At 39.3% G+C, this 24,329-nt stretch overlaps 1 protein-coding gene and 1 long non-coding RNA gene across 21 annotated transcripts in view; one reads left to right on the top strand and one right to left on the bottom strand.

Moving 5' to 3' along the window:
- LOC110991109 (A-type potassium channel modulatory protein DPP6-like) overlaps positions 1 to 24,329 on the bottom strand; it is a 126,187-nt gene that overhangs the window by 40,620 nt on the left and 61,238 nt on the right. For 2 of the 20 annotated variants that reach the window (XM_087134683.1, XM_087134685.1), the window contains exon 1: positions 2,414 to 3,027. The exons of 15 other annotated variants lie outside the window; for them this stretch is intronic. In XM_087134683.1, coding sequence (XP_086990809.1) covers positions 2,414 to 2,467 — 54 coding nt within the window. In that variant the 5' untranslated portion in view covers positions 2,468 to 3,027. Of the gene's footprint in view, positions 1 to 2,413; positions 3,028 to 5,402; positions 5,802 to 8,516; positions 9,399 to 23,092; positions 23,738 to 24,329 lie in introns of those variants that run through there. 3 more of the 20 variants (XM_087134673.1, XM_087134684.1, XM_087134674.1) reach the window with 3 other exon arrangements.
- On the top strand, positions 18,192 to 20,286 carry LOC147799742 (uncharacterized). The gene is made up of 3 exons (XR_015424793.1): positions 18,192 to 18,299; positions 18,981 to 19,119; positions 20,168 to 20,286. It is a non-coding gene; the product is annotated as an uncharacterized LOC147799742 (long non-coding RNA).

The following is a 24,329-nucleotide window of genomic DNA, read 5'->3' as shown; positions in this document are numbered from 1 at the left end:
TTCCCTCTGGCTCTTATTCAGCAAGTGCTTAATTTGTACAGCATAAGGTGAATGTAATGTGAACGTTAAAAGGTGTAGATAATTAATCACATGACCGTGTGTTGACAAGGCAACACCATGATCATAATGAGCGAGGATGTGTCCGTGGTAGCGGTAGAGTGGCTTCTTCACACCAAGGCCAAGGGAGTTAACAACGATGGCAACTGAATGGATAAGGGACTTGTTGCTTGTGACGTCTTTCTCCAGCCTTAGATATATGTTTGACCAGTTTGTACAAAGTAACAGACCGACTGCGCCTGCTAATACTCGTGACCTACAGCATGTACAAAATATCAACAAACACGGTTTCCTCTCGTAGTAACGTGTGTTTTGAATGTTGTTTACAAAAAATAAAGCCCATTTTTGGTATAGCACTCAGTGTATCAGTAGTCTGAGTACTTCACCAACCTTCAGCTTTATGTTTGGTACTTATGACACACTTTGTTAGCACTCAGTATACCAGTAGTCTGAGTACTTTACCAACCTTCAGCTTTATGTTTGGTACTTATGACACACTTTGTTAGCACTCAGTATACCAGTAGTCTGAGTACTTTACCAACCTTCAGCTTTATGTTTGGTACTTATGACACACTTTGTTAGCACTCAGTATACCAGTAGTCTGAGTACTTTACCAACCTTCAGCTTTATGTTTGGTACTTATGACACACTTTGTTAGCACTCAGTATATCAGTAGTCTGAGTACTTTACCAACCATCAGCTTTATGTTTGGTAAATGATACTTATGACACACTTTGTTTTGGAGGACACCCATGTTTGTTGATGTTTGATACCCACTCTAGGTCATGGGACTTACTGGGTGCAATTGGTCTGTTGTGTCTACTTTGCTTGGGGAACCCATCTGCTAAAGATTTAATGTTTCAGTAACTCCAACATCCCTTTTTGGGGGGGGGGGTGTAATTTCTACTTGTACAGTTCCCGTAACACACACAGGGTTGTACCGGTGCCTCATCTTGGATCTGCCATCCACAGGATCATAATGCCAATGTGCTGCACATACATGAACATGCACTTCTACTTGATGTCAATCTTGTCAACCTAATTTGTATACCTCTGCCAACAGCCAAGAGTCCGCTACTAATGGTATATTTCCAAAAGAACAATTGTGTTACTTATGGTGTAGAGGCATGAGCATTGCCAGGATATTTTTAAAGAGGGGCACCAACACTTTTTCAAGGGGCTAAATCTGTTTCAAGTCTCCTGACCTGAAACACGATGTGATATGTGAACACACAGTCTGGACAAGAACAGTCTTGTCAGATCTTTTCTTTTAAAATACAACATGATCCCATAAACTAGGCACGTTGGTAGTACGCACATTGTAGGACCATTTCCAATATCAGACATCCTTTTAAGGACACCAAGTAATCCTTCGAGCTCAGGAGAACATGTCTGTCCTCAATCTGATCACAAGCCAAGAGGGCATGTTTTGCATTCAGGGCAAAGTAGTCAAAACACAGTATCAACAAAGTGTTCAGAATGGCCTAAAAATCATGTACACACTGTAAGAAAAGAGAATCATTCTTGGTATGTGCTGTGTACGTTTACATGCGAATGGGTAATTCCAGAAAATTGGGGTCCATTTTGTTTTCGTGTCCCTGTCACATCTGACATATAATTCTGCAAGTTAGAACACATTTTCTAATTTCCAAGACTGAGGAATTAATGGATTTTACCTGCCAAACAAATAGTAATAGTTTGAAATCAATTCCGGTGATATTTCCATATCAAATAACAAAGGTCAGATGTAACAGAGACACAAAAATGTCACGCTTTTGCACCTCTCGTTTCTGGAATTACCCAAATAAAAGTTGGATTTGATTTCTTGTTAGTATTGATGTGACAAATACAAAATGACCAGATAATGTTTAACTGTTGAATTTTGTTTAATTTCTATTCAAATTTTTAAATGTTCTACATAATTTGGCAGATCTAGGTGCAAATTTTATTACATGTTTTTACTTCCAGTTGAGCAAAAGAAAGAAGCATTTCAGAAAAAATTTAACCCCAATCCCAGAAAGATTTTAAGATATACAATGAAAATCAATGGAGATTAAAACCTCAAAAAAGACACAAAAAATTGCTTGAAGATGAGAAATTTCATCATTACAAATTGCACTGGTTTTTATACAATGTATAATGCTTTCCTCATGCACTGCACCAGTACATCCATCTCTTGTTGAAAGCAATAAAATTTGTACCCAGACATTATTGATTATGACAAAATCAATAACTTGCATTCATTATAAAAAAAAGCAAACAGCTTTTCTACTGTTAATTAGCAAAAAGTCAAATATACACAGCACAAAATCATCTTCCCATAAAGTAAAACACTCGTCTGTTACGAGCAAAATACCTTTTCGCTGAAGCTAGATTGGAAATTACCCGCTCCCTGCACAGCAATAGGCATGTTGTCTTGGAGATACAGAAACACCAATCCACTTGCAATATCTAAAAACACCTTTCCTTGGATGACTTTATCGTGCACGTTAGGAGCGTTTTTCAATGCATTAGTGGAAGGTCGAGTTCACTTAATGCAGCTAGAAAACAACGCATCACGATAATGATGACGATTTCAACCAGTCCATTAAGATGGTTAGCAGTAGCAACAGAGGGAATAAGCAGTCGGTCTGGAGATTCCTTGCTTGACATCAATGTCAGTCCATCTCAGCAATGAAAACAGAAAGTACCCCTGCATCCCACTGCATCCTGCTGTGTGCATCTGCTCTCCGACTGAAACAACCTCTACTGGTCCAGGAATTAGGAGTGCAATTAAGACGTTAAATTACAGACTGCTGCTGATCGTATCTAAGTGAAAAAAAGGGCACTCTGGCGTTGGTAGTGGTAGTAATGCAGCCTTTCCATTAGACACATAATGAGATTTGGTTTATGGAGTCATGTGTATGATATGGTATTAAGAGCACTAGCCTGTACTCATCAACAAGGCGTACATGTACAGTCCAAAGATGTGATGGCTTTTATCATTGTAAACAGGATGCCGCGTCGATTATTGACAGCTGGTACAAGTCACCCATTTTTTTTTTCTCTGGTGAACCCTGCTGCCACATATATGCACATGTGTCATATTAAGCGCTGAACGTGTGTCAATGAGTTAATTTAAAGCCAGGAAGCTGAATCTATGCAAGTCCTACTCAGTGATGTAACTCAGCAGGTGTGGCCAAGATTTTAGCACTCACGTTGAGAACTGAGGTTTTAGCTCTGACCCGACCGTACGTCTCTACGTAGCACAAAAATAAGATTTAAGTTGCCAAATAAAACACTCTTCCCTTTAATTATTACAAAACAGAAGATTATCACCAACATAATGGAAAGTTTCATACATGTAGCCACACACTCAACACATGGATTTTGGTCAGGACACACGCATAATTGTCCTGAAGTGGAGCACATTCTAGACACCTGTTCATTTCTGTAGTGTCTTTATTTACAAAAAAAGATCACATTCTGACTTATGTTCAGGATGTCCAAATGAGATGGTCATGAACATACCAGTCCATGTGTATGGAAAAATGAAAAGAAAATTGACATTTTTCCCATGCTGGACAACAAACCATGAAATACATACTGTACATGTACATATCACAAAGTTACCCCAAAAAGTTAAATCTATGGTTGCCCACGTTGACAACAAATAAGAATGCAAATTTCTTGCTGTGCATAGGCATGAGGGCCGGTAAATGCAATTCATCTGCCATTAACCTGTAATCCTAGCACATGTACATGTACACATCACACAAACCACTAAACAGAAGGTATAATCAATCATGGAAATATTACTTGATGATATCAAATTACTTTAACAGATTTTCCCAGATAGGGATAAAATTAAGCTTGCAGTTTGCGTATCATGCAGAAGAAAATATAAAAATGGCTTGAAATGTGTGTTTCATTTACTAATACATGCATGTATATGTACAGGGTACATGTATGTAGGTATATTTAATCATTGCAAATAGCACTCAGCAACACATTTCAAAAACAAGCATTTCCATTTGCAAGAAGCACTCTCCTTTTTTCAGTCCTAAACACATCACAACCATTTCAAATCCATCTTGTACAAATGCATCGTTTAGACACATATTGAGGAGCCTGCCCGAATGCCAAAAATACGCCTTACATGTACGGTCTTCCTGTCAAAATACCAGTATAAGTCTATCTGGGTGTCGATTTATCACGCAGCCGAACATTTGGCTTGCACTCATGCACTGAAAACTTATTTGCCCAACTTTCAAATCAATATTTACAGGACGTGTTTTGAGTAGCCACACAATACCAACAAATGTTACCAGCTTACATGTATGTACAGATGTAGGATATGTGTGTGTTATGTCATTGAGAGACTAAAAGTGTTTGTCGAAGGAGTAGAAGTCAACCATCAGTCAACAGAAATGTATGCAATGCCATCCTGTATAATTGAAATGAGGCCAGGTACAATGAAGGAAGCCAGTGTTTGAAATCATCCACAATGCCAAAAAAAAGACACTAAAATGGTCATTACTGAATACATGGGTGGGTGCATTTTGCATAACTGCAAGTATAAAGAGAGTTTAGTCAAAGTAAACACACCAGTATATAGTGACTTCATCAGATGAAGGATACAGGGAACTATACTGCAGTGAATGGGGTAATGAGAGGAGGGTTTGGGGTGGGCAGAGCTACCAGTAGCAAGGGAGTAACAGGTGTAATGCTTATAGATCTACTGTATGATGTAGACAATTACAGTAAATGCAGTCATCACTGACTGCTCATGTCCAATGTCGCTGAGAGTCCTTGATTTGCAATAATTCGTATTAATTATTGATAGTTTATGAAAAGATTCTCCCAACCATATACTGTAGGCTGAATGACAGTCGATTTACAAATTAACAAATTCTCAAATCATCCAGTAATAATGCATGCTAAAACAGTGACATGAATGTGTCACTTCTACACCAGCAGACTGGTTCCCACTACTTTACATCCTTGCCTTCCCTCCTTTCAATACAAGAAGGAAAAGGAGGGGACGATCTTTCCCATCTTTGTCTAGGCTCCACAAGCCAACCCAATGCACTGGTACATGTTAATCTAAATCAGTATCTAATATACAAAAGTTCAATTTAAAAAGGAATTTAAAAATGAAATACAGTGATTTCTAACTGAAATGCAAAAATAATATTTACATACATGTCTAAGGTCATGATGATGCTTTTCAACAAAAGGCAAACCACAATGTACAACCACAGTGTGCGTGTATTTGACTGAGGACCCGGAAAAAGTAGCACTAAAGCACATGCAGGGTATCGAAGAAAAAATACTTCGAGTATAGGAAATGAGTTATACTTTACCTCACTTGGGGTCTTTTTCAGTGAAAACATGGCAGTGGTGTCAATGGAGCGGGGCTGACCACAAACGAATCGACGCAGGGAAGTCCTCACCCTGAGCCAATACCTCAGTAAATGCTGTACCATAGACGTTGCCGGTCAGGCCCAGTTGGCGTCACCAACAAAAAAAAACAGACCTTGATGCTCTGGCCAACCAGTTTGTGTTCTCCTGGAGGGCGAGGACTTCAGCGGACTGTTTATAAAAATTCCAGATTGTAGACGAGCCAGTCGTTCAACAAATAAGTCAGGATCCGGTCCTTTTAAGATGGCTCTGATGTGAATCCAGATGAGCTCTATCCAGGACGATGACACCAGATTAAGAGTTTCCCCGAGAAAGGATTTGGTCTCTCGAGAAGCAGTTGGCTAGTATACCACAAAAATGACAACGAACCTGAATGAACTTTACAATCTATCATGTTCATCCCCCTACAGAATCCTGACTATTAGGCACACATAAGCCCACACATTCCACCGCTGCAGTGACGAAATCGACCATGGAAATGTATCACCTAGAGCAGCACTTGAGAGCAACAGAATGCTGCTCTGTAAAAAGTCAAACAAAAAGTGTTGACAATGTCTGTGCAAATATGGACTTTCTATATATGAACACGAAGCATTTAATATCCAGACAATCTAGTAAGTTGTTTGTGAGCTTGGTATGTAGTTACTTGAATTGATGTGTCTCTTCTTGAAATACCCTCTTTTTATGCAGTATGCCAAGAGGGACTTGTGGGACAATCATGCTTCTCCCACTTGATGTAGGTTAAAAGAGAAACTTTTTAGCATCGGTCTATAAATCAGCTTAATCCTTTTGTGAAATCTCCAGGGTTGGTCTTCCAATCTTAAAACTACATGTAAATGTTCAAGTGAGACACTAAGGATACCGTCAAAATATCACAGTGAATATATGCATTTATCAACACTCAGCCCAAAACCTCTGAAGCAAAAAGCTTTTAACTAATAACCTTTCCCTGAGCTAAGCCTCATACAAAATACAAAATTCAAGCTTCTAAATTCAAAATTTTAATTTCAAGGTAAACAAAAGTAGATCAAAAGGGAACTTTCTCCCCAAGAGATGAGGGAAAACATGTTTTTCACTGTGTTCTGAAGGACTAGGGCCTGCTTGGAAAGTCACAAAGCAAAATAGTGTAGAGTGCCAAAAGCAACTATTTACTGGTGACCAGGCAAAAACCTGAGACACAAAAAAGTTACAGGAAATCCACAGAAAAAACAGTGAATACTCGATGTAGAAACATCAAATTCCAAAAATCTCTTCAGAATTCCTTCAAAAGGTCAAATGCAGATCAGTTTCCATACAAATCATCTGCTCACTTCAATTTTTCTTTAAAAAAAAGGCCAAAATATATCCCACACAAAAAGTCAACTGCTTATATTCTTCAGTTCTACAGAAGCAAAATACTTTCATGACACAAACCATCAGCAACTGCAATCCTTTCTCTGATACAAGCTCACTTCCACTCTAATCCACCTGACAAGGGAAACATGCGGAGCAACAATGAAAGACAGCGCTTGCCGGGGTCAAATCTCAATGAAAAGAGAGCTGAGGTATTCCATGCATCCAACCTCTCGTGGTATACTAGTATACATATGCACTATCCAATGGTGTCCAAGCTCTAAGCATCCCACCAATGCAGATGGGACGGCTTGGGCTAAAATGCTGTCAACGTGAAACTCCCGATCCAGATTTACACCAGGTATATCATCCAATACTGATGCGATTATCCCCCCTATAAAGGATGCATACGAATCTGGTTCCTGATGAAAGAATTCCTTGTCTGCGCACCTTTCTCTCGCTCTCTCCTCCTACTCCCGTGAGAATACGCATTTCCTCCCCTCTTTCTGTGCCTGGAAAGAATTCTTGAAACATTCCACGGAATGGATTGATTAAATGCACCCTGGCAATGCTTCAGAGCAGACACACGCATTCACTCCGCAAATTTGAGGAGGCCTGGTTGTCCATGTCCTGCTTTCAGTCCATCACATTTTGAGCATCAGTAGCAGTATTGCACCTCATCACATTTCACTTCTTTACAGCGGCACATCTCTACTCTTCGGCTATAAAGGCATTTTAAATCTACTGGCAAAAAATATCATGAGCTGTGTAGACAAACTCGAGCAGAATTACAATTTGCAGTGACCATCTTTGACAAGATGAACTGAACTGTCTCGTTTTGCTTGTTTTTTCTTCGCTCATCACAAAATTAATCAATGCAATTTTTTCAAGCACAAAATTGAACAAAATACTCCTTTAAAGGCATGCCTGTGCATACATCGCATCTCGGCCGGATTGATCCAATCCCATTACTCCTCAGGTGACAAATTTGCCCGCATGGACAGTTCATTACAAGCCATCAATTCCCCGGTATTGGGGACATTGGGGACGTTTAGCAAGCACTAGCAGATCCAACAATGCGTCCATCCCTGAAGGGAGACTGACCTGCTTGACATCATTGATGTAGAAACACAGAGATAATTGAATTGTCTTTTCATAACTTCAGTGCTGCAGAGACTAAACAACGACCCCCGTCTCATTTGTTAATGAGTAAGCCTATACTTGACTCTGATCATTTTGCCATTGTGTACTTCAATTCAGTCAGTCAAGCAAGTACAGGCCACAATCTTTCATTTCTATATTAAATTGTAACCACAAAAATCACCCTAGACAAAAAATCAGGCTTATTAGCACAGAATCCATGGCATTGGTAACTCTTTCATCCAACTAAACTGCAAGCAATTAATCAAAAGAAGGCACTTGTTTTCCAATTATTCATCAGGTGAGAGGATAAAAATGACCCTCTTTACAAAGGAGACTGCTTCAGTCTTTTAGGTTCTTATTAAGAAGCTTGGATCTGGATAAAGAAACTGAGTGCACATTAACATAAAACTGATGCGAGCAAGAGTAAAAACTTTGAATATGGTTTCTTTTGACCATCCAATTTCAACCAGCCAAACTTTACGGAGATCTTGTCCAACTGGTTCTTCAATAAATCAAGGCTTTTCCCTTGCAATTATATAGAGCGGCACGTAAAAGTTTATTACAAAAATGTGGATACTTACATGATCAGTAGCGATTTGCAAAACATAAAAATCACAGATGAGCATACAATTCCACAGTAAAACAATCTGCATTGAAACTTCCGTTTTTGTGGTTTAAGCTGTATAACCTTGACAACCATGCAAAACAATGATTGCACAACTTCGAAGACACCATTTGCATGAATCCTTTGAGAGAAAACTGAGGAAAAAATAACAGCTGGGTGTGAACTTTGTCTACCAGCTAATCATAGACAATCCAACACGGAGTTGTTCAAGTTTCCCTCAAGTGGCAACTCTCAGATCTGGTGCAGATGTGAGATGATCCGTTGAATTTCTGATGCACAGAACTCACATCATTCAGACAGCTATTAAACAAAGGGTTCTTCGTTCACCCACAAGAGTCTGTCCATATTCTCCCTGGAGAAAAATACTGATCATGGAGGAGGTATACCCAGAAACCATAACAAACAGCCAATGACAGATTGCCTGAGCAGGGTTTGGCCTAGTGCTAAACTTCTGATTCTCCAGGCAGAAATTCTGATTGATATATGACCTAGAAGGACTGAAACAGTGCAACAGTGCAGGGAAGTACCTTACAGCGGGCACAAGTAAAGCTGAAACAAGAAGATCCTCTCCCCGACAGCATTCAGACTTGCTGGCTCAGTGTGAATGAATATCTGGCCTAGAAAGACCTCTTAACATGACATCCATTCACCAGCAGAAAACAGATCCGGTGACATTTAACATTTGGCGTGGCACCTCAATGGAACAAGCCTCGGCTCCTGGTGGCCATGCCGTAACCCTATCGTCTCGTAATTAGACACAAATTAGATTGCTGACTCCTTTGAGGCAACGACTCGATGAAACTATCCTACCCAGCCTCTCTCTGGTCAGGTCTGCACAACCGTCAAGTATTGCACCTCTAGTGATGAGATCAAATGCACCAGACGTGCAACTCCGACTTCCAACACGGTCACTGTCTCCACAGACGTTCGACAGAAAAAAAAGTAGAGATTGATGTAAAACCTTCCGTACACACACACAAATCATAAATGCTACACAGTATGCTCTTTTAATCATGGCAGACCTAGCAACGAAGAAAGCATATTATGATGTCTGGCTCTCCAGTCACTCAATCAACACGTGAAGACAAGGAGAGACTTCCAACATTTCCCTGAGACAAGCTAAATGTACAATGCATATGACATATATATTTGCTGCACATCAGTGGGTTTCTGCACATAGCAAAGCCACCATGAAAAATGAATGTTCACCAATTCAAGCGTTGGAGATGAACTAAAATGCATCATCCATTGAAATCATAACTCTACACAGCAATGAGAACTTGTATGAACCATCTTATACCCTCATATTCATTTCTGCCATTTGGTTGTTTCTTATCAGACAGTAACGCCAAATGTGATTACACAACATTAATATCCTCCACAATGTCAACTAAAACTGGCTCATAATGTATCCAATACCACTGCCAGCCAGTTGAAATCAGTTCTATTTCATTATTTATGTAATTCAAATGATGCAAACGGACTCATGTTGTGTCGCTGAAAAGCTGAAAGTTGCGTTAATAGCCAAGACGACTTAGTGATCCAGTCTGCAGGAGTAAAATGCGTCACTTGTATTCAGGCAGCTGCAAGATTCAAATCAATTTGCATCAAAATCTAATTCCGGGACTGAAATACACAGATACCACTATCATAAACAGATCATCTGATTAGACAGCACTGGAGCCATCTCCATCGGTGTAACTACGTACAGTCAATCCGACTGAGCAGAGCTTGATGTGCTCATGGATTTGAGAACGATCAGTCTACAGGCTCATTTCACAAGAAAAAGCCTTCACCCTATGAAAAACCCTACTGCTGATAAAACAGCAAATTGCAAATGAGATTTTTTTTAAGACATGCCATTGGGCACAGTGCATTTTGCACATGCAGAGGGAAATGTAGATGTAAGGTGGTTTGGGAGTTAAGGATCTGTTCAAGTCAGCCTGGGGTTATTATTGAGAATCAGGAGAGGGGGGAATAGAGGGTTGTGTGATGAGTGCTGTCTCAGGGTGCCACATGCGTGCAATCTGAAAGGCAAATTAAGACCGTGCTGTCATTTGCCGAGATGTTTGTACATGTACAATATTTCGGAGAGGAGTGAGTAAACCAAACACTCATGTGCCGTCACAATCCATGATCGTGCATCAGCATCCAAAATGTGGGCTGTATTTTTTTGTTGTTGTTGAGAAAGAGAAAAGGCTAAGAAGTTGGTGGTACTCTAGGGATCATACATGTACCACTATCACCCTGAGCCTTATGTGCAGGTGCTTCAGTGCAGGTGCTTCCATGCAGGTGCTTCCATAGAGGTGCTTATGTGCAGGTGCTGCTTACATGTAGATTGTCATGTATATTTTCTTGGGGAGCCCTCCTTTGACAGGTGGGCAGATAGCCTATCGGTCCATGCAATAAATTGCCCTTCAACACAGTTTGTGCAACCTTCAACTCCTCCTCTTAAAGGTGCAGGTATGAAGACTGACAAACATCCCTTTGGGGTTAATTGTACTGAAAGAAAAGATACATTTCTTTTTAAGAAGTACGAACAAGTGCACTGTTGCTGATATCATTCCAGGAAGACAACGTTCCAAGTGAAAGATTTTCTGTTCAAATTATGACAAACATGTACATGTAGTCACTGAAACATTTCAGGGGAGGGTTTTTCCATTAGCTTACTGCCATGTACTGCCAAAAAATAAATCACCACAGGAAAGAAATGTCAGCAAAATATCAAAAGGTTTCTTAATTTTGTGCCCAGGATTACATCACCAGTTTGGTAAGGATATGGAAAGAAAGTAATAAAAAATAACGGTAGCATAAAACAAAAACACCCAAACGCCCTTTAAGAATTTGAAAATAAGGGTAATTGGGATGCAAAGATACCAGAACACCTTTAAGACACTGAACTGGCCCTTAAAAATCTACCAAGAATACTTGGTTGATGATATTTTATGGAGGATATCAGACTTGTCAAACTACTGATAGACACTGAAGTGGTTCAACCATTAACTGAATTAGTATGAACATATTATAATGCTACCAGAAAAAATAAATGCATTCTAAATAGGAAAGGTAACTACAGGAAAATCATGTCCCCTGATGCAAAGCTCCAAATGGAACGTCTTTACAGTGACGAAAGAAAAACTCTCAATGGCAAATGCATACACATACGTACTGTACATTTCCAATAAAACGGACGGACTCACTGTATTTACTTATTAAGCTAGACCGAGGGAGAAGTTCTACCCAGCAGGAAGGCTTGCTTGCATTTACCAAATTACTCCCCTAGAGTGCAATAACATGGATCGATCCACCACGAATCTACATACATGTGTAACACAACCTCAAACGGTGATGAAAACATGGCATCCAGCATCTAATGTGATACAAAATGACACCAAGCCTCAGGGACTCATCACATTGAGTGGGCAAGGCTGTCCAAGATGGATGCCTGAACACAGCTCTGAAAAATCTGTATCCTGAAATTGGATGTTGATCGATCAAACAGGGAAGCCAACAGTTTGATGCCAGGAATCTTATTTTCATTTAATTCTTAATTGCTTATCATTAAAAGTATCCCCCCCCAAAAAAAATTCAGTATATCCACAAAAAAGGGAAAAAAGAACGAAACAACATGTGCATAGCAACCCCCTTAGAATCTCCTGAGAAGCCCAATCCATAATTAAAGACAAACAAGCACCTTCCTTAAAAAAAGAAAAAGCAATCAAGGGACCATCAGTGCTACTGTGCATTATCAAGGTTTTCAGCTGGTTGATCATATCTGCTCTAGGAATCAAATAACGCAGTGACAGATCATGTATACCGTACATGTACACTAGCCTGGTACCATTTAACATTTATTGCACTATGGACCTACGGGCACTGAAGACACATGAATAATTTATGACAGCTTGATCTCAGACCTCTGGTCTGCGTCTGAATCATTCTCTGACCCTTGTACAAATAGTCATGACTTGACACTGTATTGCAGTATACATGTACACGTAGCTCCATTAGTGGTCATTCTTTTTTTCATAATTTCCACAAGTATACAAAATTTTTGCAAATGGTTCCCTTTTGGTCTAGTGAGGATTTGAGACATTCCACACAAAGCTTAACATGCTTACATGAATGTTTAGCTTTAAGTACTAGTACCTCATCGATATTCTCCAAGAACAAATGAGTAAGTAACCAGGCTCTTTCAGACATTTTCTCAAAATTCAGCTTTTTAGGCTACAAAGGGTGTGCGAGCAGTTTATTGATTTTACAAAAAGTAATAAATCAAAGAAAACAAACCAATGAACAATTAACCCATGTGATTGTTGTGGCTTTCCAAACCAAATATGCCAAATCTTATTCACAAACTAAAAATCACAAGAGTATTTAATCTGCCAAATCCCAGACCATCTTGTGCTATTCTGACAGTTACATGTACTGTTTTCTAATAAGTGAAACAGAAATAAAGTAAATAAAAATCTTTATTTCTTCAGAAGCTACTGATACAAATTGTAATGATGAAGTGTCTCCCTAAATATAAACTGTGTAAGCAAAACTCATTTCTTGAAACCAATTAAAATCTACATTTAATAGAGAAGAAACCAGATTCGGTACATCTACCATATTATACATGTATGTGTACATCTCAATCTCCCGCAGAGATATCACAAATGAGATATTACTCATTGGGGCTGCATATTAAAATGAGGCAATGCAACGTCTCCTTAAATAAAATACAATTATGCAGTGTGAACAGTATACAGAAGCCTGAGCAGCATCAGAACAGCCATATTATACATGTACATGCACCATATGGCATAATGTCATTCTGCACTGAAGACATGTACATGTACCACTCCTCAATTCCGATTGGCCAACAGCATCAGCTGCCTCTAACTTATGCAAACTATATGCTAAACAGGTGCAAGGTGATTACGGCAGCAATAGAGGGAGCTGTTTTGAGAGACACTGTATATTTCAGATGTGCATCATGACCCACTCATCACAGTCTTTGTACATGTACATGGACAAAACGTGTGGTTTACCAGCTGTCTTCCACAAGACCCGATGCTTCTTTAGCATAATATAGGAGCAGTGACAAACTGATAGATGATTGGTCCATCAGGAAACCAATCATCCTCCCCAGACTACACATGACTCCTGCACGTATCTCTAAGTCAACACAAGAGGGCAGCAGGATACTCCATCAATTGCATTGCATTACAACACAAATGCCACAAATACACTGTAGTGCATGTACACTGTACATATTGAAGATGTTTATCCTGCCACTATGGTACATGTACTAGTACCCTGACACCATATGGTGTATCAACTGCATTTCCTTAGTTGATTCATTATAAACTGAACGTGATCAATAAGCACTTGTTCAAACTATTTCTTCCTTTTTTTTAATTTGGCTACACAAGAATGGTTTGCCTTTTCAGAGAAAGACCTACATGTAGGTCACAAAGTAAGACAGTTGTTAATTATGAATATTCTTTTCAATAAAACTCCAATTTCAACCTCTCAATTAACATTTGGAATGAGACCGATGTACAATACACCGTCACTGTGTACATGTAGGTATCAAGGAATGTCATCATTAACCTTGTCTACATGTAGTTCCCAGTTCAACAGTGTATGTTGTTGTTGTTTTCAGCTAAACAGTTCTTGTGTTCTGGAGTACTAAATGTAACACGTACTATAACCAATGAAGCTTTGGGTATACCATTTGGGTTGTTCTCGGAGCTTGAAAATATACAGTCCGAGAAACCTACTGGTAGAAATCTACCTTGTAAAGACATCAGCCCAAATTTGACATTAAAAGGCTCAAAATAAGGCTTTTGCCTGAAAAAATGGCATCCCTGAAAACTTGTCTGCAAATGAATGAATGCTTTCCTTAATTAATATGGCCCTCACCGTATCTGCTAATAAGAAAATGCTGGTGATTAGTTGACACTGGCAATGGTCCATTAACATGAAATCCAAAAATAATCAATGCATTAGTAATAACCAAGGTGGGCTCCACTTATTTTGATGTTTGACTTTGAATCCATGCTTTTGTGTAACCTCTGTATTTGGAATTTTTAGAATGAAAGGAATGGAATTGTACGACTTCACTGCAAAAGACGAATAAACCATAAGTACTGCATGTACACCGTACCAGCATAAACAGAGATTTCTAGATTAAGCCTCTTTGAAGAACTGCAGGCTTTTTGAGGTCAGCTACAACATCTGCATATTCCCTGGCATTGTCTGGGAAAGATAAGACCATGTAATAAACACCATCAAGTACGTACATACTGGTAGCTCAGGCTGCATCCGAATCTCTTGTCTAGAGCTAGGTCTTGGTCTTCACTCCATTGGAAATGTGTGGGAGACGCGTAGACAATAGACCTAGCCGTAGCTCTGGAAGCCCGTTTCGGACACAGCCTTAGTTTGGCGGTAGTGTTGCTCCTGATACCAAAAACCGCGTTGTGTTGGAGCAGAGGCAGTTTCACAGATGTGTGTTCAAATACTTAAACACTGGCAGATGCTCGTACTGGCACTTTGCCAACTATTTTGCGAGTACTATTTTGCAAGTACTGTTTGTTAAAAAAAATATATAAATAAAATGTTTGGGTCTGAAAAAAGTATCGGCAAAGAAAGCCTTTGTTTACAATGTCTATGTAGATGTACCAGTACATTTTGAAATTCCAGATGAACCTAATTACACGGTATGTGTTGAAACAGCACGCAACTGCACGCTCTTTTTGTTTTTAATTTCATTTAATTTTACCCGTACTTTATTTTATTTTTGCAAACACTGTCAAGGTTGACAGCACACAGTACATGTACCGACCAGTGCATTCTGTGAATAAACAATGTATTCTGAATGGGGCATATTTTCCTACAAAGCAAAGGTAACATCATTCCAAGCAAACACAGCCCAAAAAAAACCAGCTGCAAAACGCTTAATGACTGACAGCCTAATTATAACCAGTACAAAGGTCTGGCATTCCAATCCCCACAGAATCTGTCTTGCAAAATATCTTCAAAGGTTAATTGCTGAGATTTTTATCATACCGGTACTTCACACTGTCTCGAGAAATTTTTTTTTTCAGTTTCAAATTATGGTCAGATTTTTCAGCATCACAACATCCACCTTGTTCTCTTAGCTTACGAGAGATAAGCCCAACGCAGTAAAAAGACCTAGCAGCAATTATATTGATTGATTACACACATGAAATATTGTTTCAATCTTGGAAAATTTGAGCACAGGTGTCTTCACACCTCAGGGGGTGTACATGTTCTAAAAATACACCTCCCCCATCCTTACGGTGAATTAAAAAACCAGGGTCACCTGCTTTATTATACAAAGGCAAATTTCTGTACCTAAGACAGGCTTTAAATGTATAATAAGATTTCAAATGTACATGTACGTGCACATGTAGGTACCTGTATGGGCATATGGATGTCACGTTATCCATAGCTCCCCCACAATATCAAAGCAGGATTCTACTTTAAAATGGAGGACTACAGAATTAAACTGTCACAAATACCTCCAATGTCAGTAAGCTGAGAATAATTAGGTTTCACTGTTCCGCCAGCAACTCGATGTACATGTACATGCCATGCACGCTTCTCAAATACATGTACTTATGTTTATGGCCCTGAATCAAATGAGCTAGCACTACATATACCAGGAAATACAATTCAGGAAGAAACAAACAGGACTAAAATCTGTAAACCTGTTCTTCAGTACTACCTGTGCTTAACACTGTCTCAAGAACTAATGTGCAATACAGAAACATAGTGAATGCAATTTTGCAATTAAATACGGGCATGAATTTAAAACATGGCTTTGTCCCGACTGCAGGCCCAATGCTACACCAAATGCTTAGAGTAAATGGGGCTCCGATGGAAATTAGAAATAAATCCCACATCCCCGTTGTCGCAGTAGTCATAGGATACCTCGGCTCAACCGTCTGAGTGGCTTGAAGGGTAACAATCACTACACAGAGCAGTGTACATTGTCTGGAAACGATTACCCGATGATGTTCCATTATTATAAAGCAGGTTTCATCAATGTGACGGTGGAGTGGATTAATGATAGCCTGGTTTCATTAAATGAACACTATACAGTGTACATCAACAGGGTTAACTGAGCACATTATATTCGATGCAATTGAGATATGCTTTTCTGTGCTTCAGGAACTAATGTTACATGAATTTGGGACCGGTGACAAATTTCATTGAGTAACTAAGCAGGCAACTGTGACTTAGAAAAACAAAACCAAACCAAAATACACCTGAGGGCTGCAGTGTAAGGTGTAGGTACCAAAAAACTATAGGCAACCTGAAGGAAATACCATTGCTCAATAATTCTTGGGTGCTGTGTTATGGCGAAAAAACTTCATAATATCAAGTTTGAAATGCCATGGGCATGAATTCAAATGAACCTTTGGCAACAATTTGTTTTCTTGCAAAATCAGACTTTACTCTCCGACTTGAAAACGCCGGGGTGTTTATAGTAAGATGCAAGTTCAACGCATTTCAGATTCCAGGTGTTTCCCCACTGAGCCCAAAACCATCAAAGGTTTTGTAAAAAAGATAAAACGAAATAAATTACACATGAATGTGCGTGTACCAGTATGTTGTCACAGTTACAAAGACATGTAGCCCTGATTCAGAGCAAATACAGAAAATGTGTAAGCAGCTTTTGAATTGAACAATAAATACATTTACATGTACATACCAATAGAATTTCTACATATGCTGGTATTACAGTGTTGACAATGCACAACGTAACAATTTTTTCACAAAAAATCGTGATTTGAGAACATCAGAAAATGAAATTTAAGTTACATGTATATTACATTTAACAGCTTTCTCTGCCAAGTAAATATGAATCTATGCACTTCATGTTCCCTTGACAATGCTACGGTACAGTGTCTATCCACCATAACAGCTCACATGACAACCACTTGTCATACATGTACATGAATACATGTATGTGTCTGCCTAATGGATGATCAGGCAAACAAGCACCTGACAAAAGCACTCTATACAGATCTGCATCAGTGAATGGCTGGAGTACTCGCATTGTCTACAGTATGGTTGGACGAGGTGGCGTGAAAACAAACTTGTACAATTATTAATTTGATGTCATGAACACCATTTTTCCCTGTACATTAGTGAACAAAACGTTTTAAAATTTGGTATGCTTTCTCTCTGCTTTGGTGTCAGGAGTAGTTATCAGTCCTATCCACACTTAATCTTTCAATATCCAATGTTCCAAATGTTATTTATGGATGCAACTCGGTTATTGTGCCCAGAAAATATTTGTATGAGTCATAATATTCCTAGTGTAGGAACAAAAAGTACAAAAAGGTGTCACACAATATAATTTTTCAACTTGACAAATTCAGGAATGTCCCATAAGAACAATCTAAGGTGTTTGAAAAATGTTACTGTGTTTCACTCTGAGACTGGTGTACAAGTCTAATGCCAGCCCGCAGGGAGACTCTGATGTGCCAAATCCTGGAACCCATGTGATTGAGTTTTGATGAAAACAGCCAAAAGCCCCTCAGAGACTCAATCTCACACTTCGCTCTTGTCAGCAAGGGTCAAATGCAGATATTTTTACATCTTGATGACAGGAAGGAGGCAGCCATCCAATAGTAACCAGAGTCAGTGAAGGCCACCTGGTCTCCCACCGCAGTATCGAGGATCAATCTCCAAGGAGTAAACTACCAGCCCTGAGGTGAGGCTTACAACCCCCCCCATACACAAACTTGCTGGAGAATCTTAGTGCAATCAATAATGAATCACAACACCAATATGTAGTGTTGGGATCTACACATTTTTTTCCCTACGGGAATGGACGTGTGAAGAAATCCAAATCCTCTGAATGGAAACTGCAGCATTTGTTCCAATCTGCCCAATTGAAAAAAATTATCCCTGTGATGTCTCATAAAGAACAGGCGAAGAACATTTACAGTCTGTTTATCGAACAAGAAAATTCAGGCATCACCCACACAGAACCAAGAACATCATTTCCATGTATATCAAACATTGTTTTTTCTCCCTACCTTTCAGGCCAGAGCAAATTCAGAAACTCCCAAATTGTACACATTTTTCACCTTAAAATTTTCCAACTGCTACATTTTGCGACAGTTTATTTACTTTCTGAAAACTGCCCCCCCCAGAAGGAGCCACTGTTGTGACAGGCAAAACGTGTGTATAGGTAATGACAGGACCAGGCATTTAAATGTATCGTACAATGTACATGTGTATTCAGCAAGGAGGTTGCACACACATTGGCCGGGTAATTGAACTTACATTTTCATGTTTAAGGGCATATAACCATTTCAGATATCCAATTCAAGCCAAGTGCCAGGCTATGCTATCTCCCATCATCACAATTTCTTCGTTGGATTTACAGTGCCGCAACGAGATGGACGTAAGGGGAGGTTGAAATGAAAACGCCAAGATGCTTCACAGGTTATGAGCTCGTGAGAGCATTAAGCAGGCTGGAAAACTGTTCCTTGGGGTAACCAGGCCTCCTCCCCCAAAGACAACGAGTAAGAGCATCTTATGCCAAGAGTAGCTTATTGACGGATGGTGATAAACATATACATGTACATGTATGTCATACATGCGTGTACACAACTGGCGATCCACAAATGATGTGCATATGATACCAGTATTTCATTTACATTTATCGGTACATATCATTTATAAGTCTGTAAAGTCCTTTTAGAAAACAAATATGTACATGTACCGCTCCTGTAATATTGTTTCAGACATCACCCCTGTTCGTTCTTCTGTGTCTCCATATGCAAGAAGCATTGTAATGGCAATGGTTTATCCAAAGGGAGAAAAACAGGTGTCTTCAAATCTTCCTGTGGGCCCTTACTGGAAAAGTTTGGACACTCCTTTTTACCAAGTGCCCATGTACATGTATATGTTAGGTTTGATATTTTTATTTTACACCCCAACTCTCCAAGTCCTATCTGCCACAAATACTGATATAAAGCTTTGAGAAACAAATTTCTGAACCAATTTTTGGCACTAAATTGGATCTTTTACTCGTAACTTATTGATCTACATGTATACTTTATGTGTGACTTTGGCAAAATAAAAATTGAACGAATTATTTTATACACTAATGTGATGATGTTACCTAAACTGCCTAAATAAAGTTATGTTTATAATTTAGTTCCAACAATGCCACTTCTTAAACACATGTGTTGAGGTCATGGAGTGAGTACAAGTGGAAGTCTGTAAATTTTCTCAAAATGCTCCAAATTAGCCACAAAAAAGGTGGAAAACAAAATCCTAATTAAAATCATTTCACAAAGGCCAAAACAAAAGGCAAATTCTGACAGCATGCAACAGATCCTCAGTAACTGCTCATCGAGGCCTGCTCGCTTGATCTAACAGCATCTGATGTTTAATTTGCCACTGTGGTGGTGCACAGTAAATTGTCGCTGAATTATTTATCGTGTTAAAGTCCATGTATCACTAGCTCAGTGGTTTGAGTTCTGCCCAGCAGCTGGTCAAACAACTTACCAGTGCTTTGTCTCTCTCTTCCCCTCTCAACACTTCTACCCCCCTTCCCCATCACAGTTGACATTTTGTCTGCCTGACGCCGTCTCAGACACCCTCGCTCATTATGCCCAGACAACAACAGAGAGTGAGAAATGACAAGCCAACTGCGGGGATACATGTAAAAGGAACTTTTGATTGGTCCAAGACAGTCGCCAAGCCTTGATGAATGGTTTTAGCAAGAACGCATCAAGCAGTCAACCCATGAGATAACGGTTCTTGGCCATAAAGAATCCCAGCAAAAGACACCAAGTAATCAGTATCATTTGGGATAAAATAAAGTAATCAATTTCTTTTTCTTAAATTTCAAAAGCAACCCAGGGGGATTCTTAAAGTGTAAAAGTCTGGGCAACTCGAACGAGCATTTTGACTGATCTGTACACAACAATGGGTCATCCCCTTTCCATTCAAAGGTTAGTATTCGAGGGCATAATCACACAGTCTTTGAGTTTTTGAAATATTAACAGTAAGAAGGGGGGAACAATCTCAGAATTATGCTTCTGCAGCATGCACACAACATGCAGAGAGTTTTTCCATGTGGAATCCATTAATGAAGACGGGTTTGCCACAAGGTGTGTATAAACACAAGCTATTTCATCCATTTCTCTCTGTAATAACTAAACTCAAACATGACAAATTAAAATTCAATGTCAACATTGACGGGGATACAGGTTAAAGATCAAACAGTGCAATTAAGTTTCTAAATAAACAATCAGCTGAGAAGTTCTGCAGTCTATTAGAGGAAAACCATGAAGACTTTATGGTTTTAGTCATCAGCCAGAGATGCATTGATCTAAATGCATGAATATTCAAGTATACTATGCAGGAAACCAAACAATCTAAATCATGCCATAAAAAACTCCTCCAGATGGACATACAATTTTACAGGAAACCGTGACTAAGAACAACAGCTAGTGTGAATAATTTTTGACTTGTATTTCTAATTCCCAAACTGCTTCAAGCAACTCTTTCCTTGCAGCTTGATGCCTACAGACTGGCACTGTGCTTTTGGCAAGATGAGCACAAACTTTTTCTCTTTTAACTTAAGGACAAACATCACACGTCATATTTTCCTCTCACATTCAGAATCCTGGGTGATGGCTTCTTATTTGCAATCTTTTACTTAGGGGTTCATGCAATGATTACTTCCGTTACAAATTCTATCCAACTTTCTACATGTATTCCTCTTAAATACATGTACATTAAAACTACAAAACATCTTCTGGTTAATGACTCCAGGGAAAGTTCACCTGCTTTTTAATCATTCAAATTTTTACAACAAATAAGCACACTAAGTATACAGTGTTATGATACACGTCAGGCAGGGCAAAAATCCAAAATGAATTAAAATCTCCCCGGCGCAAATCCATCTTTGTAAATATATGTTCACGGTACCCGACACAACATCTGACTCAAACCAGCCAGCCGACACCGGTAAGCTCGGTGGTTAAGTGGTTACGACATCTGCACTAGTAAGCAGGAAGTTGTGGGTTCGAGTCCCACCTGAGTATGCTTGTGGTTTTTTTCACAAGCCTTCAGGGGTAAACACACGTCGGGCAAGGCAAAAATCCAAAATGAATTAACATTTCCCCGACGCAAATCCATCTTCGGAAATCAGCACATGAAAGAAAAATTTAAGACAGCAAAATATTCACAATTCTGGCAAAATTTAGTGCTGAAATAAAATAACCCTACGCTAGGTAGTATGCCATCACATTCTGGTTCATGGATATGCACAATGCATTAGCATAAATACCCTTTAACACCATGAAAAAAATATTGAAAAAAAGGGGTTACACAGAACATGTACTGTACATGCATTTCCAAAGGTTTCCATTTTGAAAATTACACTGCACAGACCCTTTGGTCTGTAAGGGCAGCTTCATGAAGAGAGACAACATTACAAACACAAAAGTACCAGACTATCCAAGGCACAGGGAGAAAGAGCATCTCACTGTCTGTCAAAAAATGTACTGTTAAAAAGATATATGTGGCGGTATTTCTAATGTTGCCAATTTCCCACTGAATATATTGGTTTTCAGATGAGCAAAATAGCCAGTGGTAAAAGCTTTTTAACACTTTTCATTTCGATGAACACCCCACTACCAGTTTATTAATCTAGACAGTCTGGAGCAGGCATGTTTAATAATGGTATGTAAATTACAGTATATGTAGATATATGTACTGTAGGTTTTAATTAAAGTGAGTAAGGATTAAACTTGCAAAGTAAACTGAATGAGGCAGTATCTTTTCTTGCTGCAATTGTTTAGCATTGATCGAGTGCACCAGGGCCGGCCTGAGACACACAGTTGTCAAAGGAACTGATGATGACTGCAGAATGATAAAGCTGGTTAATTAAATCTGTCCAGCTTTAATTGCATCAACACCACTTAAGTTGTATAGTTTTTATGTAGTGAATGCAGGATTGAAACAGAATTTGAAATTCACATGACTTTTGGCGGTACATGTTCAAAAGAAGCTATGTAAAATTACTTCGTTTGAAAAAATTGTAAGTTGAGAAAACGAGTAGGAGTTTTTATGAGTGTGCTAATACTCAATTTATTTGACTTCATAATGGTCAATACCATCTCCATATTTCAGGGATTGCTGTATTACTGGGTAAAAAAATTGAAAGCAATCCATAGTGTTATTTTTCGAAGTTGTGAAACAGAGCAAGGAACAATCAATTTTAAATTCCCAGAAAGCTCTTAAGATTTGATTTATTTTAAGTAGCCTTATTGCCGTGCAGTCAGCTTTATATACAAGTTACTTTTGGTTACGGGGTTATCATATGAAACAGTTGACACGTACATGTAGGGAAAGTTGGTAAGATCCAGAACAAGAAAATAATCACCAATTAATGATTCTGTCAGGATCACTGATAACACTGTTTTTCACTGTGTGTTTAAAAAGATATGAAAAAGATGGGTAGAAATAGATTCTTACCACAGTAACATGCGTGCCAGTTGATGTTTTAATATGTCCAGAGTGCATCTTCAGAACTCGCTGTAGTAGGTCGAGGCCAAGACAGAAATATATCAAATCCAACAACACGCCTAAGACAGGAACAGTCAAGATGTGACAGCCGCAGCGTTGAGTACCCAGAAAGTTCCTTTGATGATTAAACCTGACCAGACAACAAGGCGGGCCTGCACGTTGGGAAGACCAGAATCCCCCCTTGTTGTGGTGATGAGTTTGAGACAGTAATGAAACAGGCTCGCCCCCTGCCGGGGAACTCCTGGCAAGCCCTGCTAGTTTGTTTCTTACCGGCCGACCTTGCCTCCTGCTGCAAGACTCACTCTACGAACAGCTTGTTGCTTCACTGAACCTCTCCTGCAACGGCTGTCTGATCACTTTCCCCTCCCTGTGGTGCATAATTAAGTTTTACAGGACTGAAAATTGACGAGGAGAAAAACATGCTGGCAAATTTGCCCGTCTAGCACAGGATGCTAAGAGTGTCTGTTGATACCAGTACAAGATACACACAGGCCTTGTGCATATTATATTAATGTCAGTTTATGTGTCTACACAGGGTGCATTCCATCTATACAATGACTACCTGAGCAACGCAAGAGTACTATTGTACTGAGTGTGTGTGTGTACATGTGTGTCTACGTGCAAAGGCAGAGAAATCTGAACAGCCTCGCCGGTCTTATTTCTCCGCGATCGCTAAATTCCATTTGCAGCCAAATGCTCATCCACTGGGAAGTTGAGGAGATTGTTCCGTCTCCCTGCTCCTTAGCAACCAAAAGAAGGAAGGAGGAAAAAAAAAGGTTTCTTCGGCCCCAGGACAGATCAGGGCTCCTGATGAGATGTTATCAGTATTAACAAAAAAATCCTAACACGATCCAGGTTTCCGAGTCTTGGCAAAGCATGTTAGGGGGACAAGGGAAGGTGTGAATTCACATCGCCCAAGGTCAGAAAAGGCGGCAAGTTTTAATAAACTTTTATTGCATTTGAAGAGGAAGACTATAAAAAATATCTACCGGCCAGAGATAAATGGATTGAGGATTGGGAAAGTGCACGACTACACATGTATACTGCACTGGGTACTTGATATACTGCTCAGGATATTACTAGAAGATATCTGCTTACAAAATGTCAATGATGTACCCACAGAATTTTGATGTTATCGTTTCAGACAAACACAAGGCAAAACAATTTCTGCCGCATCGTTATTGCT

The sequence above is a fragment of the Acanthaster planci genome, linkage group LG03 (assembly GCF_054643075.1).
Source record: "Acanthaster planci isolate LZ-2023a linkage group LG03, COTS_SCS, whole genome shotgun sequence".
Taxonomy (NCBI): Eukaryota; Metazoa; Echinodermata; class Asteroidea; order Valvatida; family Acanthasteridae; genus Acanthaster; species Acanthaster planci.
This window is presented reverse-complemented; position numbering and strand designations above follow the sequence as displayed.